Genomic DNA, 12,668 nt, shown 5'->3' on the forward strand with positions numbered 1-12,668 from the left:
GGAGATCAGCCTTAGTTTTGCTTTCTCCACCTGCGACTGTCTGGGCACCTCTCCCCCACTTTCTTTGGTGTTGCGAGACACCTCCTGCCTGAAGTTTTGGTAAGTTGGCCCCTACGTGTTACGTGTGCCTTTGGTTCTCCCGTGGGTGAGCATGAGAACCCCCACCTTCCCTTTTTCCTCATCTTGTCTGTCGATAAGGGAGGTGCACATTTTGCTTTTGGTTTGCCCGGCATCTCCACATAAAGGCTGATGCCCTAGGAGGTGGAACCCAGAAGCGGCCCCTGACTGCTGCTCCCCGTCCAGAGACACTGTGTAGGCATACGGCCATGGCCTAATGAACCATGGAAGTCCCCCACTGAGCACAAGACATCTGGGTCTGACACATTCTCTTTGTTTGTCTTAGAATTAACATGGGTAATCTGCCCCCCAGCTGTAGGGAACCCCAAATCAGGGCATTAAAATCCCCCCTTGTCATCTGAGGTTTTAAAGTTAAAACCAATGACCTAGATGCTTTCTGGATTGAGGCTACCATCCTCGCACCATGGTTCACCCCTGAGAACATGTGGGACCCTGACCTCTGAATGCCTGTATTTTTCCTTGCTAGGAAGTGCCAGGTCTCCTCAGGTGTCATCCCACCTGCCTCATTTGTCCCCATTCTCCTGGCCATCATAGCTAGCCTAATTCCTTTGGTCTACTCATCTTTATCAAGTGTCTCTTTCAGCATGCCCGATGGCAAAAATGCATTAACAGAGCCACACTCCAGGTCTTCTTGGCACTTCAACACAGGTCACAATCCTCCCTGTGAGGTCCTACAGGCCTGGCTCACAGGGAAATCTGTGAGGCCTCTGTATAATTGCCTTCCCCAGTCACCCTGGTGGGCTCATACCCAGGGAGGTTGCCCTTTGAGGGCCGGTAGTCAATGATGGGTAAGAGCTTGCTGACCAAGCCAACCTAAGACAGGCACAGTCCATAATACTGGGGACCCCCTGAGGTAGGGCCAACAATGCCAAGGCAAAGAATCTTGGTTCCCACTAGAGGTTTCCATAAAGAAAATGGGTGGATATGTAGGAAGAAGTGTGGCCTGAACAGCCAGCGCGTGCTGCAAACGCGCCAAAAACATCCGGCTGAGGCAAATCTGTGTTCTGCCAAAAGACATAGAGATGGCTGATGTGAAAATGGCCTGATACAGAGAGCCAATTTGGTACAGACACAACCTATCAATGGACCAATGGGACACCAGGAGGGGGGATATAAGGGAGCCCCATATCCTTAATAAAGCAGTCTGCAGCTGTTTGCATTGCCTGCTTCTCACCTGACTCCTAGAGTCTGTGTTGTGACTCCGCGCTGACTCTACCCCCATCCGGAGGGCCCCAGGACACTTTGTGCCTACTTATACCCTTCCCCCATTGGGAGGAGATCAAAGGGACCTTGGCTGCAACATCTGGCACCCAATGTGGTAGATGGACCCCATGTTGATCTTGGCGATCTACACCCTGTTCATTTTTCTCTTCTGAATCATCATTTTTACAATCTGCTGCATGGACTGCACCCACCCCTGACCTTTCCTGCTCCTCTTGATCGATGCACTTCTCAGTGTCCCCTTCAGATGTTTTCTCGGTAAGTAGGCCCCTTTCTGTTATTTGTTCTTTGCCTTCAGTCTGGTGAGTGACCGAGGCCTGTCTCCTCTTCTCATTTGTCCATGTTTGTATGTCCATAGGGCACATATCCTGAAAATTGGTTCACCCGGTGTCTCCACATAAGAACTGACCACCAGAGACACTGTGTGGACATACGGCCATGGCCTAACGAACCTCGGAAGTCCCCCACCAAGCATACTGATACCGGGTTCCTAAACACCACCTTTCACTCTTCTTCCTCCCTTACTTTCACTTCTGGTTTCAATATTTGCCTCCTTTCTCTCAAAACCGGTGATGCAACGACCAGTTAAATGCCCCTAGGGTGGTGGCCGGTCTCTTAAATTTGCGGGCAGGCTCCCTGTTGCTCGAAACTGAAATCCCCTTCCGCCTTCTTGGTAAGGCTGGTCGGAATGTTCCTTTTTTTGGCGCGGCTTCCTTTCTCTTACTTTCAACTCTGTTTTGTCTGTCTGTGCCCCCCTTTCCCACCCCCTTCCCACGACATAGACAACTTCCCATCCCACTGCAAAGAGCCCCAAATTTCAGCCCTCAAATCCCTGCTTACATCCCGTGGGATTAGGATTAAGTGCAGTCACCTAAAGGACTTTTGGACCAAGGCTTCAGTCCTTGCTCTGTGGATCTTCCCCAAAAACATGTGGGATCCTGACATGTGGATGCGAGTCCTCTTCCTAGCAAGGAACCGGGAGAAGGCAAAACATCACCCACCCCTTTTTTCCCTATTTTGTTGGGCATCCTCAGTTCCATTAAAGCAGGCTCTACTGAGGAGATCCTTAAATCTTTTAATGACCACTGCCAAGACCAGAAAATGGTTGCCCTTTCTATTCAGTCACCACCCACTGTGCTGCAAGATGTTGATTCGGATATGAGGAATGATTCCCCGCCCTCCCCCGCCAAACCACCTCATTGTATGGATGTTTCCTCTCTCCACCGAGTGCCTTCACCCCCCCACTGCTTTATCCCTGGGGGGCCTTACAAACCTCCATGGCCCCTGCTGGGCATCCTCCTTCCCCTGCCTGTGCTAAGCCTCCTGACTACTCCCCCGACTATCCTAGCCCTCCACATGTCTTTGTGGTTAAATTGGGCCCTGATGGGACTCAATGGTCCTGGATTCTTATGCTGCTGTCCAATCTATCCCTGATCCATAAAGCCTGCAATGACAGCAGCCCTGACTCGCCTTATTTTGAAACAGATCCTTAACCAATGGAGTCAGGCATTATAGACACATTATGACTGGTACCACATTCCTTGAACAGATCTGGGAAAATCTAAAGAAATTTTTTGACCCGTCCTGGTTGGTCACTTGGGCCCTCTTGGGTTGCATAGCTATTGCATTAATCCTCTTGTTCAAGTGTCTTTTTCAGCACATCCGTAGACAAAAGGTCACCAAAAAATCCACCTTACAGATCCTCATGACTCTACAAAATCCTGAAAGGGGCCTACCTACTGAAGTAATCCAAGCCTGGTTCACCAAAATAAACAAAGCTTCGGGCTAAATGCCACCTCCTAAGAGCTAGCCCACCACCCTGGCAGATCTCATGCTCTCTGAAGGACATCTAGGGCAAAGCTGGTGGTCAATGACGGGTAAGATTCTCCCACAATAAGTTAATCTAAGACAGGATGGGCATGAGGCTAGATGTACACTCCAATGACGGGTAAGGCTCATATGAAGGGAGAACAACCTAAGACAGACACAGCTTCATAAAAATATCCTAAGACCTGAGAGGACAGTTAGCCACTGCCTCCCCCGAGACTGCCAACAATTTAAAACAAAAAGGGTGGATTGTAGGAGGCTAGGCATGAGACCAACAGTGCAGGCTCACCCTGCGTCCTGTTGATGATCAGGAAGACGCTAACCAGAAATCTGCCCCGGCAGCTAGAAACCAACAACACATCCACAGCTCTAATAGAAGGATGCCAACGGGACATAAGGGACCAATGGGGGGGAGGGGGTATAAAGGAGATGCCTGTGTTCACAATAAACAAGCTTGCTTGCACATTGCCTGGTGAGTGTCCCGGATCTGTGTCCAACTTCGCACCTACTTATCCCCTGCCCCCGTGGGGACGAGGTCAAATGGACCTTGGCTGGAAAAGGTGTCCTGGTTTGTTCTTCATTGATGTGACAAAATACTGTTATCAATACCAACGTGGGGAGGAAAGGGTTTGCTTGTCTTACATCTCCCAGGTTACAGTTCATCAGGGAGCCCAAGGTAGGAACTCAGGGCAAGAATCTGGAGGCAGGAGCTAGAGCACAGGCTATGGAGGATTGCTGCTTACTGGCTTGCTCCTTTGTGCCCTGCTCAGCCTGCTTTCTTATGTAACAGGCCCACCTGTCTAGGGGTGGCATCACCCACATTGGGCTGGGCCCTCTCACATCACTCATCAATCAAGAAGATGCCCCACAGACATGGCCACAGGCCAATCCTATGGATGAAATTCCCCAATTGAGACTCCCTCAACCAGGTTGAGTCAAGATGACACTAAAGCTATCAAACACAACTGACCCCTTGTCAGCTTGACATACAAACACGTCACTATTAAACCATAACCTTTCCAATTCTTATCCCTAAGATATGATGTTAATATCACACATAAGACAGTACAACCTTAAAAGCCCCACAGTCCTTAAAAAATCCAAACACTGAAAAGTCCATAGTCTCTTTTAAAAGTCTCAACTGTGGGTGGGCTTCTGTAAAATCCAAAACTGTAAAATAAGTACTGTCTTATTTCAAAGGGAGGAATTGGGCATACCTAAGCAAAACCAAAGCCCAGTAAAGTAACTCAAGCCTGGACATCTGGGATTCACTCACAATCTTCTGGGCTCCAAGGGGTTCTGACAGCTCCACTTCTGACTCTGCTGTGCACAGCACACACAGCTCATCTCACAGACCCAGGCCAACTCCATTCCATACTTACTGCTGTCCTTGGTGGTCATCCCACAGTCCTAGCATCTCCAAAAAGCTTCATTCTCCACTGAAACTGAGGCTACACCTTCACCAATGTCTTCTTCTTGCCTCTTGGGGTGCAAAACCTCAGATTCTCTCCATGACCCCTTCAATCCTTGTATATTCACTGCAACTGAAGCTGCACTTTCATCTATGGCCTTTCCTGGCCTCTTGGAGTACCAAGCCTCAGCTGCTCTCTGTGACCCCTTCATGCGTTCAACACCAGAACCATGCAGGAGACTCTTACACATTATCAAGTCCTACTTCCAGCTAGTGATGGAGGTTTGGGTCTCCTCTGTTTGCTGACCCTGAGGAAATGCCTCCTAGAATATTTCACCACAGTGATGGTGTTCTCTTGTTACTTACAGCTGATTTTTCAACCCCAGCTAACCAGCATCAATTGTCCCAGTAAAGCAAAGGTTTTACTTCAGGTTCTGGTCTCTTTTTAATCCAGCTATTTCTTCAGCCCCAGCTGACCAGAAATCACAGATTCTCAATTCAAAACGTAACACAAACAGCCCTGATGGTATCTGCTTCCCTTTGAAGCTTCACAAGCCAGGCCTCCATTGTTCACAACTCTTTAAGCATAACTGTTCCAAGACCCACAGCAACAAACTCTAAGCACTCAATGGCTTTTCCAGCCCAAAGTTCCAAACGATTCCACAATCCTCCTTAAAACACTAAGGTCAGGTCAGTCACAGCAATTCCCCACTCTCTGGTACCAATTTCTGTCCTAGTTTGTTTCTTCATTGCTGAGACAAAATACTCTGACAAATACCATCTTGAGGAGGAAAGGGTTTATTTATCTTACATCTCCCAGATTACAGTTCATCAGGGAGCCCAAGGTAGTAATTCAGGGCAAGAATCTGGAGGCAGGAGCTGGAGCACAGGCCATGGAGGATCGCTGCTTACTGGCTTGCTCCTCTGGCCCCTTCTTAGTCTGCTTTCTTATGCAACACAGGCCCACCTGTCCAGGGGTGACACCACCCACATTGGGCTGGGCCCTCTCACATCACTCATCAACCAAGAAGATGCCCCACAGACATGGCCACAGGCCAGGTCAATGGAGGAAATTCCCCAATTGAGGATCCATCAACCCAGGTATGTCAGGTTGACACTAAAGCAATCCAGCACAGTGGGCAAGGCCAATATGAAAGATGTTATGTAGGTGTGTCAGAGTGGATGGGACCTGACCTTCTGGTTGGCAATACGTGTCCCCAAGAATCATTCATCCTGCTGACTTTGGGGTAGCCCCTTTATCTAAAAGAGAATTATGCTGTTGAGGGGTATAGGAAGGGATGAACCCTGATAGAGTTAAGAAAGACAGGTTAGCAGCATGATATTGGCGTTTTCTGACCTTCCTAGCCACTTGGTCAGCCAGGTCATTGCCTCTGGCAATAGGATCAGTGAAAGGTTGGTGCCCCCTACAATGGACTACAGCTACCTTGGCAGGAAGATAAGATGCCGCCAACAATTTAAGGATTAGTGGACGTTACTGATTGGGGTCCCCTTTGTGGTAAGTAGACCTCTTTCTTTCCAGACAGAGACATGATGGTGGAGTATATGGAAGGCATATTTAGAGTCTGTGAAAACACTGATTTTTTTTTTTAAATTAGCCAATGTTAAGGCCCTGGTGAGTGCTATGAGTTCTGCCCTCTGTGAGATGGTGGCAGGAGGTAAAGATCTGGACTCAATAATGCCTGTGAGGGAAACTATAGCATATCCTGCCCTGTGGGATCTAGTAGGGGTCGGGGTTGAGCTGCCATCCACAAACCAGGTGAGATCCAAATCAGGTAGGGGCTCGAGAGAAACCAAAGGGTCCTGATAGGTGAGTTCCTGGAGGATCTCCAGACATGAATGAGTGAATGGTGTGGCAGAAGGGAAGAGCTAGGCAGGGTTAAGAGGAGAGCAGGAGTCTGAAGTGATTGTGGGATTTTCAAGGAAGGTGGCATGAAAGAGTTGAAACTTAGATGGAGCAAGAATGCTAAGAGAGGAGTGGGTGATGAGGTCCTTAAGATGGCGGGGGGAAAGAACAGAAATAAGCTGGCCTAGGGTGAGTTTAAGACCTTCTTGAGACAAGGGGGCTGCAGCTGCCAGGGCACAGAAACAAGACTGCCATCACTTGATGATGGTGTCTACTTGTTTTGAGAGATAGGCCATGGGGGCAGAGGTGGGTCCCTTCATTGTCCAAGGACCCCCAGAGTCAGTCCCTTATTTTCAGTTAGATATAAGATAAATGGGGATCCTAGGTCAGGGAGGGTTAAAACCAGTGCCTCTAGGAGGGCTTCCTGATGGCATGGAAAGCCATTGTGATTGGTCCCAAAGGCTCTACAGGTTCATAAGGGTACCCTTTAGATGCCTTATAAAAGGATTTTGTTAGGAGGGCAAAATTTGGGATCCAAGTTCATAAATATCCTGCTATGCCCAAGAAGGATGAGATTTCTTCCTTAGTAGTGGATGGTTTTAGGGATCGGAAGTGATTTGGTCTATCTAGAGTCAGGTGACAGGATGTGGGAGTAAGAAGAAAGCCCAGGTACTTAACTTGTGGGAGAGAGAGTTGGTCATTGGAGGGAGATACCCTGTACCCCTTACTACCTAGAAAATTGAGAAGTTTGGGCATGGGATAGTGAAAGGGATGGAGAACAAAGGAGAAGGTCATCTACATATTGTGGGACTATGGAAGGACTGAGGTCTAAGGTGGCCAGATCATGGGCTAAGACCTGTCCAAATAGGTGGGGGCTGTCCCAGAATCCCTGAGGTAGGACCGTCCAGGTCAGTTGGGAAGCTGTTCCAGAATCAGGGTCCTCCCAGATGAATGCAAAGAGATCATAAGAGTCAGGGTGTAAAAGGATAGAGAAAAAGGCTTCCTTCAGGTCCAGGACTGTAAAATAAGTAGTTGAAAAGGAGATATGTGAGAATAGGGTATAAGAGCTAGGGAATACTGGGGTGGATGTGGACCATGGCTGCATTTATGAGTCAGAGGTCCTGAAGTAGGTGATAAGATCCATCTGGTTTAAGAACAGATAGTATGGGGGTATTGTAGGGGGAACGGGTTGGTTTGAGGAGGTAAGACTTTAGAAGTCTCTGGATGATAGACTTGAGTCCTTGACAGTGTTTTAGGGCAATGGAATATTGAATTTTACAAGGGTATATAGAAGAATCTTTGAGGGTGATGTGGATGCGAGTGTGATAAGCCAGTCCTGGAGTGGAGGTGTCCCAAACTTGGGGATCAACCTCAGATGCTGGGAACAAATAGGTTGTGCTTTGGTGGGGAGGAACTATAGCAGAGGAGAATGAAGACCATGGAGGGAATAAAAGATAGAAAGAGAGTTTCTGCATAAGGTCTCTACCAAATAAGGGAGTTGGGCATGGGGGCATGACTAAAAAGGCATGAGTCAGTGGGTTTTCCAAAATATACAACATAAGGATCCTGTTGTTTTAGGGAAATGGGGTATCCATCTACCCCCACCACAAAGATTTGTGAGGGAAAAACCTTACCAGAGCAGGAGGGGAGAACAGGCCATGATGCCCTCATATCTATAACAAAGGAAATAGAGCTACTGGCTACTGTAGCCATTACCCTGGGCTCCTCCATAGTGATGGTCATAGATGAGATGGGGGCCAAGTAACCAGGACCCTATCAGTCTTCAGCTACCAGGCCCAGAAGATTGGTGACAGACTCCTGAAAAATGGATGGGGTCAGGGAGGAGAGTGGCCCACCTTGACATGGCAAAGGAGGACAATCGATCTTCCAATGACCTCTCTGTCCACATTGAGGGCAGGGTCCCAGTGGTGGTTGTGGGTTGGAGCATTGTGTGGCCCAGTGTCCAGTCTGTCCACATTTGAAGCAGGGTCCTGGCAGCTGGCGCTGTGTCATAATGGAGCTGGAGATTTTCTTCTTTGGAGGACCCCTTAGAGCAGTGGCCAGCAGCTGGTATTTTTGTTTAGACAGGGCAAATTTGTCTGTCCTAGTTGGCTCCTCTGGGTTATTAAAGAGTGTAAATGTCATTTCTAACATATATCCCTGGGGGTTATCTGGGCCCTTTCCAGCCGTTGAAGTTTTCTCCTAATATCAGGGATAGATTGTGAGATGAAATGATGGGTAAGCATAAACCTGCCATATTTAGACTCCGGATCATATCTGGTGTATGGTACCAGGGCCTCAGTAAGTCTAGCCAGAAACTGCTGAGTTTTCAGAAGGGTTTTGAGTTGTTTCCTTTAGTTGATCAAAATTGACAATTTTATGGGATATTTTCTCTAATCCTGAAAGAAGACAAGTAATTGTAAAATTATGAGCCTTTTTCCCTTCTCTTCCATCTTGATAGTTCCACCCTGGGTCCTGCTGGGGACATCGAGAGTCCCAGCAGGAGAATCCCCATCAGTTACATGGAGTTCTTTGGCATGCTCTTGGGCCACCATCCAAACCCGTTCCCTCTCAGCAGAGGTCAGCATAGACAGGAGGATGACAAAGATGTCATGCCAGGTCAAGTCAGAACTGAGGGTTAAATATTTGAATTCTTTAATGAAGCGGGTTGGGTCTGTGGAGAAGGATCCTAATCTTTTCTCTATTTGGATGTATAGAAAGGGACATGGATTCTGACAAGTACCTCTATCCCAGTTACCTCATGGAGAGGGTAGAAACCCACAGGATTGGTGGGTTGAGACTGTGAGCGAGTGTGTGGTAAGAGATGGGGGATGGCGAAGGAAGGGGACAGAGGAGGTGACTTTTTCTTAGTTGAAGGATATAGTGAAGCTGCCGAGGCAACTGAGGAAGCAAGGTGTTCATCAGAGGCCACCAAGTGTTTTAGGAGTGTCATATGAGGCATGTGAGGTGTGGGAGGTGGGGAAGGTAAGAGCATGGCAGGGCAGAGTGGAGATGGATGTAGCAGGGAAGTGGGTTGCAGCATCCCCAGCGGCATGGCAGCACCACAACGGGTGCAGATGGTTGTCACAGTTGGAGAACTGGATGGGAAATAGGGAAGGGGGGCAGAGGAAGAAAGGGATGATGAAGTGGGTGTTGGTTGACAAGGGTGCTGTTCATAGGCCAGGTTGGGATCAAAGGCAGATTTGAGGAAGTAAGGTGGGGGAAGAGGGGTAACTATCAGCAGGAGGGGTTCTTGCCAAGAGGATCTGGCACGTCTGGAAGGAAGTGCAGAGGGAGGGTATGGCATGAAGAACAAAGAAAGCTTGAACATAGGGGAGTTTGGACCATTTGCCATTATGTTGGCAGATGTTATCAAAATCTCTCAAAATATTGAAGTCTAAGGTTCTTGTCTCTGGCCAGACAGAACCATTGTCTAACTTGTACTGTGGCCAGGCAGTGGTACAGAGAAATTTGGGGCATTTGAGTCTGACAGTGCCCAGAAGATCTAAGGTGTTTAAAGATTTCAAGAGGCAAGCAAGGGGGATGAGTCCAGCAGGTTTAGAATTGAGGTTGTTCATTTTAATTAAAGGGATGAGGAAGAAAATGAAAAGGGTGGTTAGTGTGAGGAGATAAAGGAGGAAAATGAGAGATAAAGAAGGGAAATGAGAAGGCTTATGGGTATCTCCAGGGGAAGGAGAGGTTGGCAATGAGGCTGACTAGAAAGGCAAGTACCAAAAGGAGAGAGACTGAGAGGACAAGGACAAGAGAGGAAAGAGGCACGAGAGGATAGGTATGCCAAATTGCCATGTGGGGCCAACATCCAGAGAGGCATCCCTCCATGGAGAGGCTCCCAAAAATGAGAGTGTCCCAAACTCCCTAGAGGTACTGTCCCACAACTAGGGAGGGGAAAATGTGGGATATCCTGATGTACCAACACGATTTTAATGAGGAACAGGAGATCCAATGACTGTGTGGCATAGAAAACAAGAAGGAGAGAAGGGGGATGGGGAGAGGGAGGGAGGGAGAGGAGAGGTCAGGAAAAGATTTGAGGGCATTGGATGGATGGGGCAATCCACCAGGTGGGCTTAGGCAGATGCAGCAACTGTGCTGGACACCCAATGGTCACGGAGGCCTGTGCTGCCCAGCGGCCAAAATTTTAATTCTGGGAGTGACTGTTGGGGTCATGATGAAAAGTAAAGTGGCAAACGGCAGGGAGAGTGAGGGTGGCAGCAAAGGATGGGAGAAGGGAGGGAGGGAGAGAGAGAGAGAGAGAGAGAGAGAGAGAGAGAGAGAGAGAAAGCTAGCTGATGGCTGAATCAGTTGTGAGTGCAGTAGCCGGTATCCAGTGGCTGGTGCAGCCAGAGTCCTTACTGCCAGACCCCCAATATGTGATCTGAGTCATGGCACTATATATTAGATAAAAAAGGTGGCAGTGGTCAAAATCACCACGAAACAGAAACAGAGAGGACTCTGGTAAAGGGAGAATTTATTTGGGGTTAGTGGGGCTGGGACTCAGCTCCAGAGTGAGTGAAACCAGCAGTCTAATGGCTGCAGCGGGGCAGTTTGTAAAAGCAAAAGAATGCGAAAAAAGAGAATATTTTTCTGCTGTTTGGGGCTGTTCAGGGAGGATGTGTGGTCTGTACCTGGTGAAACTTATCAAGGAAAACATCTACTGTAAAACATGTTTTTTACAATTACAGGGTTCCAGGAACCCACTGCAGCTACAGGGCTTGGGAAACCTGTTTGTCAGCCCATAGAGTATGCTCTGGTGATCACAATGCACTGGGTCACCAGTTCCTGAAACTGTTTTGTCAGGTGGATGATAGTTGGCTGACTTTGTTCCTCCTGGGGACCTTATGATTTCTGGGTCTGGGGTTGTCTGGACCTGAACCCTGTCACTAGCCACCATGTGGATGCTGGAAACTAAACCCAGGTCCTCTGTAAGAGCAGCCAGCACTCTTAACCACTGAGCCATGTCTCCAGCCCCCATTGTCTCTAGGTTTTTGGGTAAAGTACTGAACAATTCACCCCAGACTCTGGTAAAACCAGAAAACCTTGTAGTGAAGTATTTGAAACCAGGAGCTAAAATAAATATTTTCTCTTTTAAGTCACTAACATCAGATATTTTGTCCCAATAATGAAGAACTGACTAGGATATCTATGAAATCCCCCAAAAGAAAGTTTATTTGAAGGAAGAAAGTTATGTATAATAAAGGCACACATAAGCATGTTTTGGTTAAACACATTAACAACCCAGAAAAGGTACATTGAGGTTTACAAAAAATTACTGTGGAAGCTTTTCAGGGCAAGCCCTGCGCATAGGATGAATGTTTGGGGGCAGAACTTGATGCTCTGAAAGGATCTCCTGGATCTTGTCCTGGCAGGCCTTGTTTGCTACTAACCCTGCTTCAATCTCCCGGCGTTCCTCTTCTTTCTCTGCTTCTCGGGCCTTCTGTTGGTGGGCTATTTGCATTCGAAGTTGCTTCCTATACTCCTGAGCCAAACCATAGCGCCTAAGTTTTGAAAAGTATCAAAGCATAACATTCAAATTATCATCTGATTTTATTTAGAGCATTTTCATTAAATATAATTTGTATCTCTAATGTTGCTATGAATATGGACATGTACATATCACTGTGAGACCCATAAGTGGGATTGCTGGATCTTTTGATAATTCTGTTTTTTTAAAAAATATTTTTAGACTATCCTCAGGCCTCTTGGGGTAAGTCTACAGCGCAGCTCTCCGCGCTGGGACTCCCTAAGCCACATTCACCCTTCCATCCCCCCCCCTCGCCATTCTATACTCCTAGTTTGAGCCCTGAGCCACCCCTAGTCTTGGGGCCCCAGACACCTGGGGAACCAATACTTCTTCCTGACCCTTCTCACCCAGAGCAACGCAGTCCCTTTCTTGGGCTTCAGGAGCACCACTTCTGGTCCTGGCCCCGCCCTCACCTCTCGCTGGTTCCCTGGGCCTGCACCACCAGCTAACTCTCCTAGCCTGCACTACTATCCTCAGGCCTCTTGGGGTAAGTCTATAACGCAGCTCTCTGCGCCGGGACTCCCTAAGCCACATTCACCCTTCCATCCCCCCCGCCTCGCCCTTCTATACTCCTAGTTTTAGCCCTGCGCCATTCCTAGTCTTGGGGCCCCAGACACCTGGGGAACCAATACTGCTTCCTGACCCTTCTCACCCAGAGCAACCCACTC

At 48.1% G+C, this 12,668-nt stretch overlaps 1 protein-coding gene across 1 annotated transcript in view; it reads right to left on the bottom strand.

The window, feature by feature from the left end:
• Positions 1 to 11,644: 11,644 nt before the first annotated feature.
• Positions 11,645 to 12,668, bottom strand: part of LOC103724576 (cilia- and flagella-associated protein 53) — a 63,620-nt gene continuing 62,596 nt past the window's right edge. The window contains exon 8 of the mRNA XM_029557952.1: positions 11,645 to 11,974. Coding sequence (XP_029413812.1) covers positions 11,746 to 11,974 — 229 coding nt within the window. The 3' untranslated portion in view covers positions 11,645 to 11,745. The remainder of the gene's footprint in view (positions 11,975 to 12,668) is intronic.

Source organism: Nannospalax galili, unplaced genomic scaffold, assembly GCF_000622305.1.
Source record: "Nannospalax galili isolate Female #2095 unplaced genomic scaffold, S.galili_v1.0 scaffold1228, whole genome shotgun sequence".
NCBI lineage: Eukaryota > Metazoa > Chordata > Mammalia > Rodentia > Spalacidae > Nannospalax > Nannospalax galili.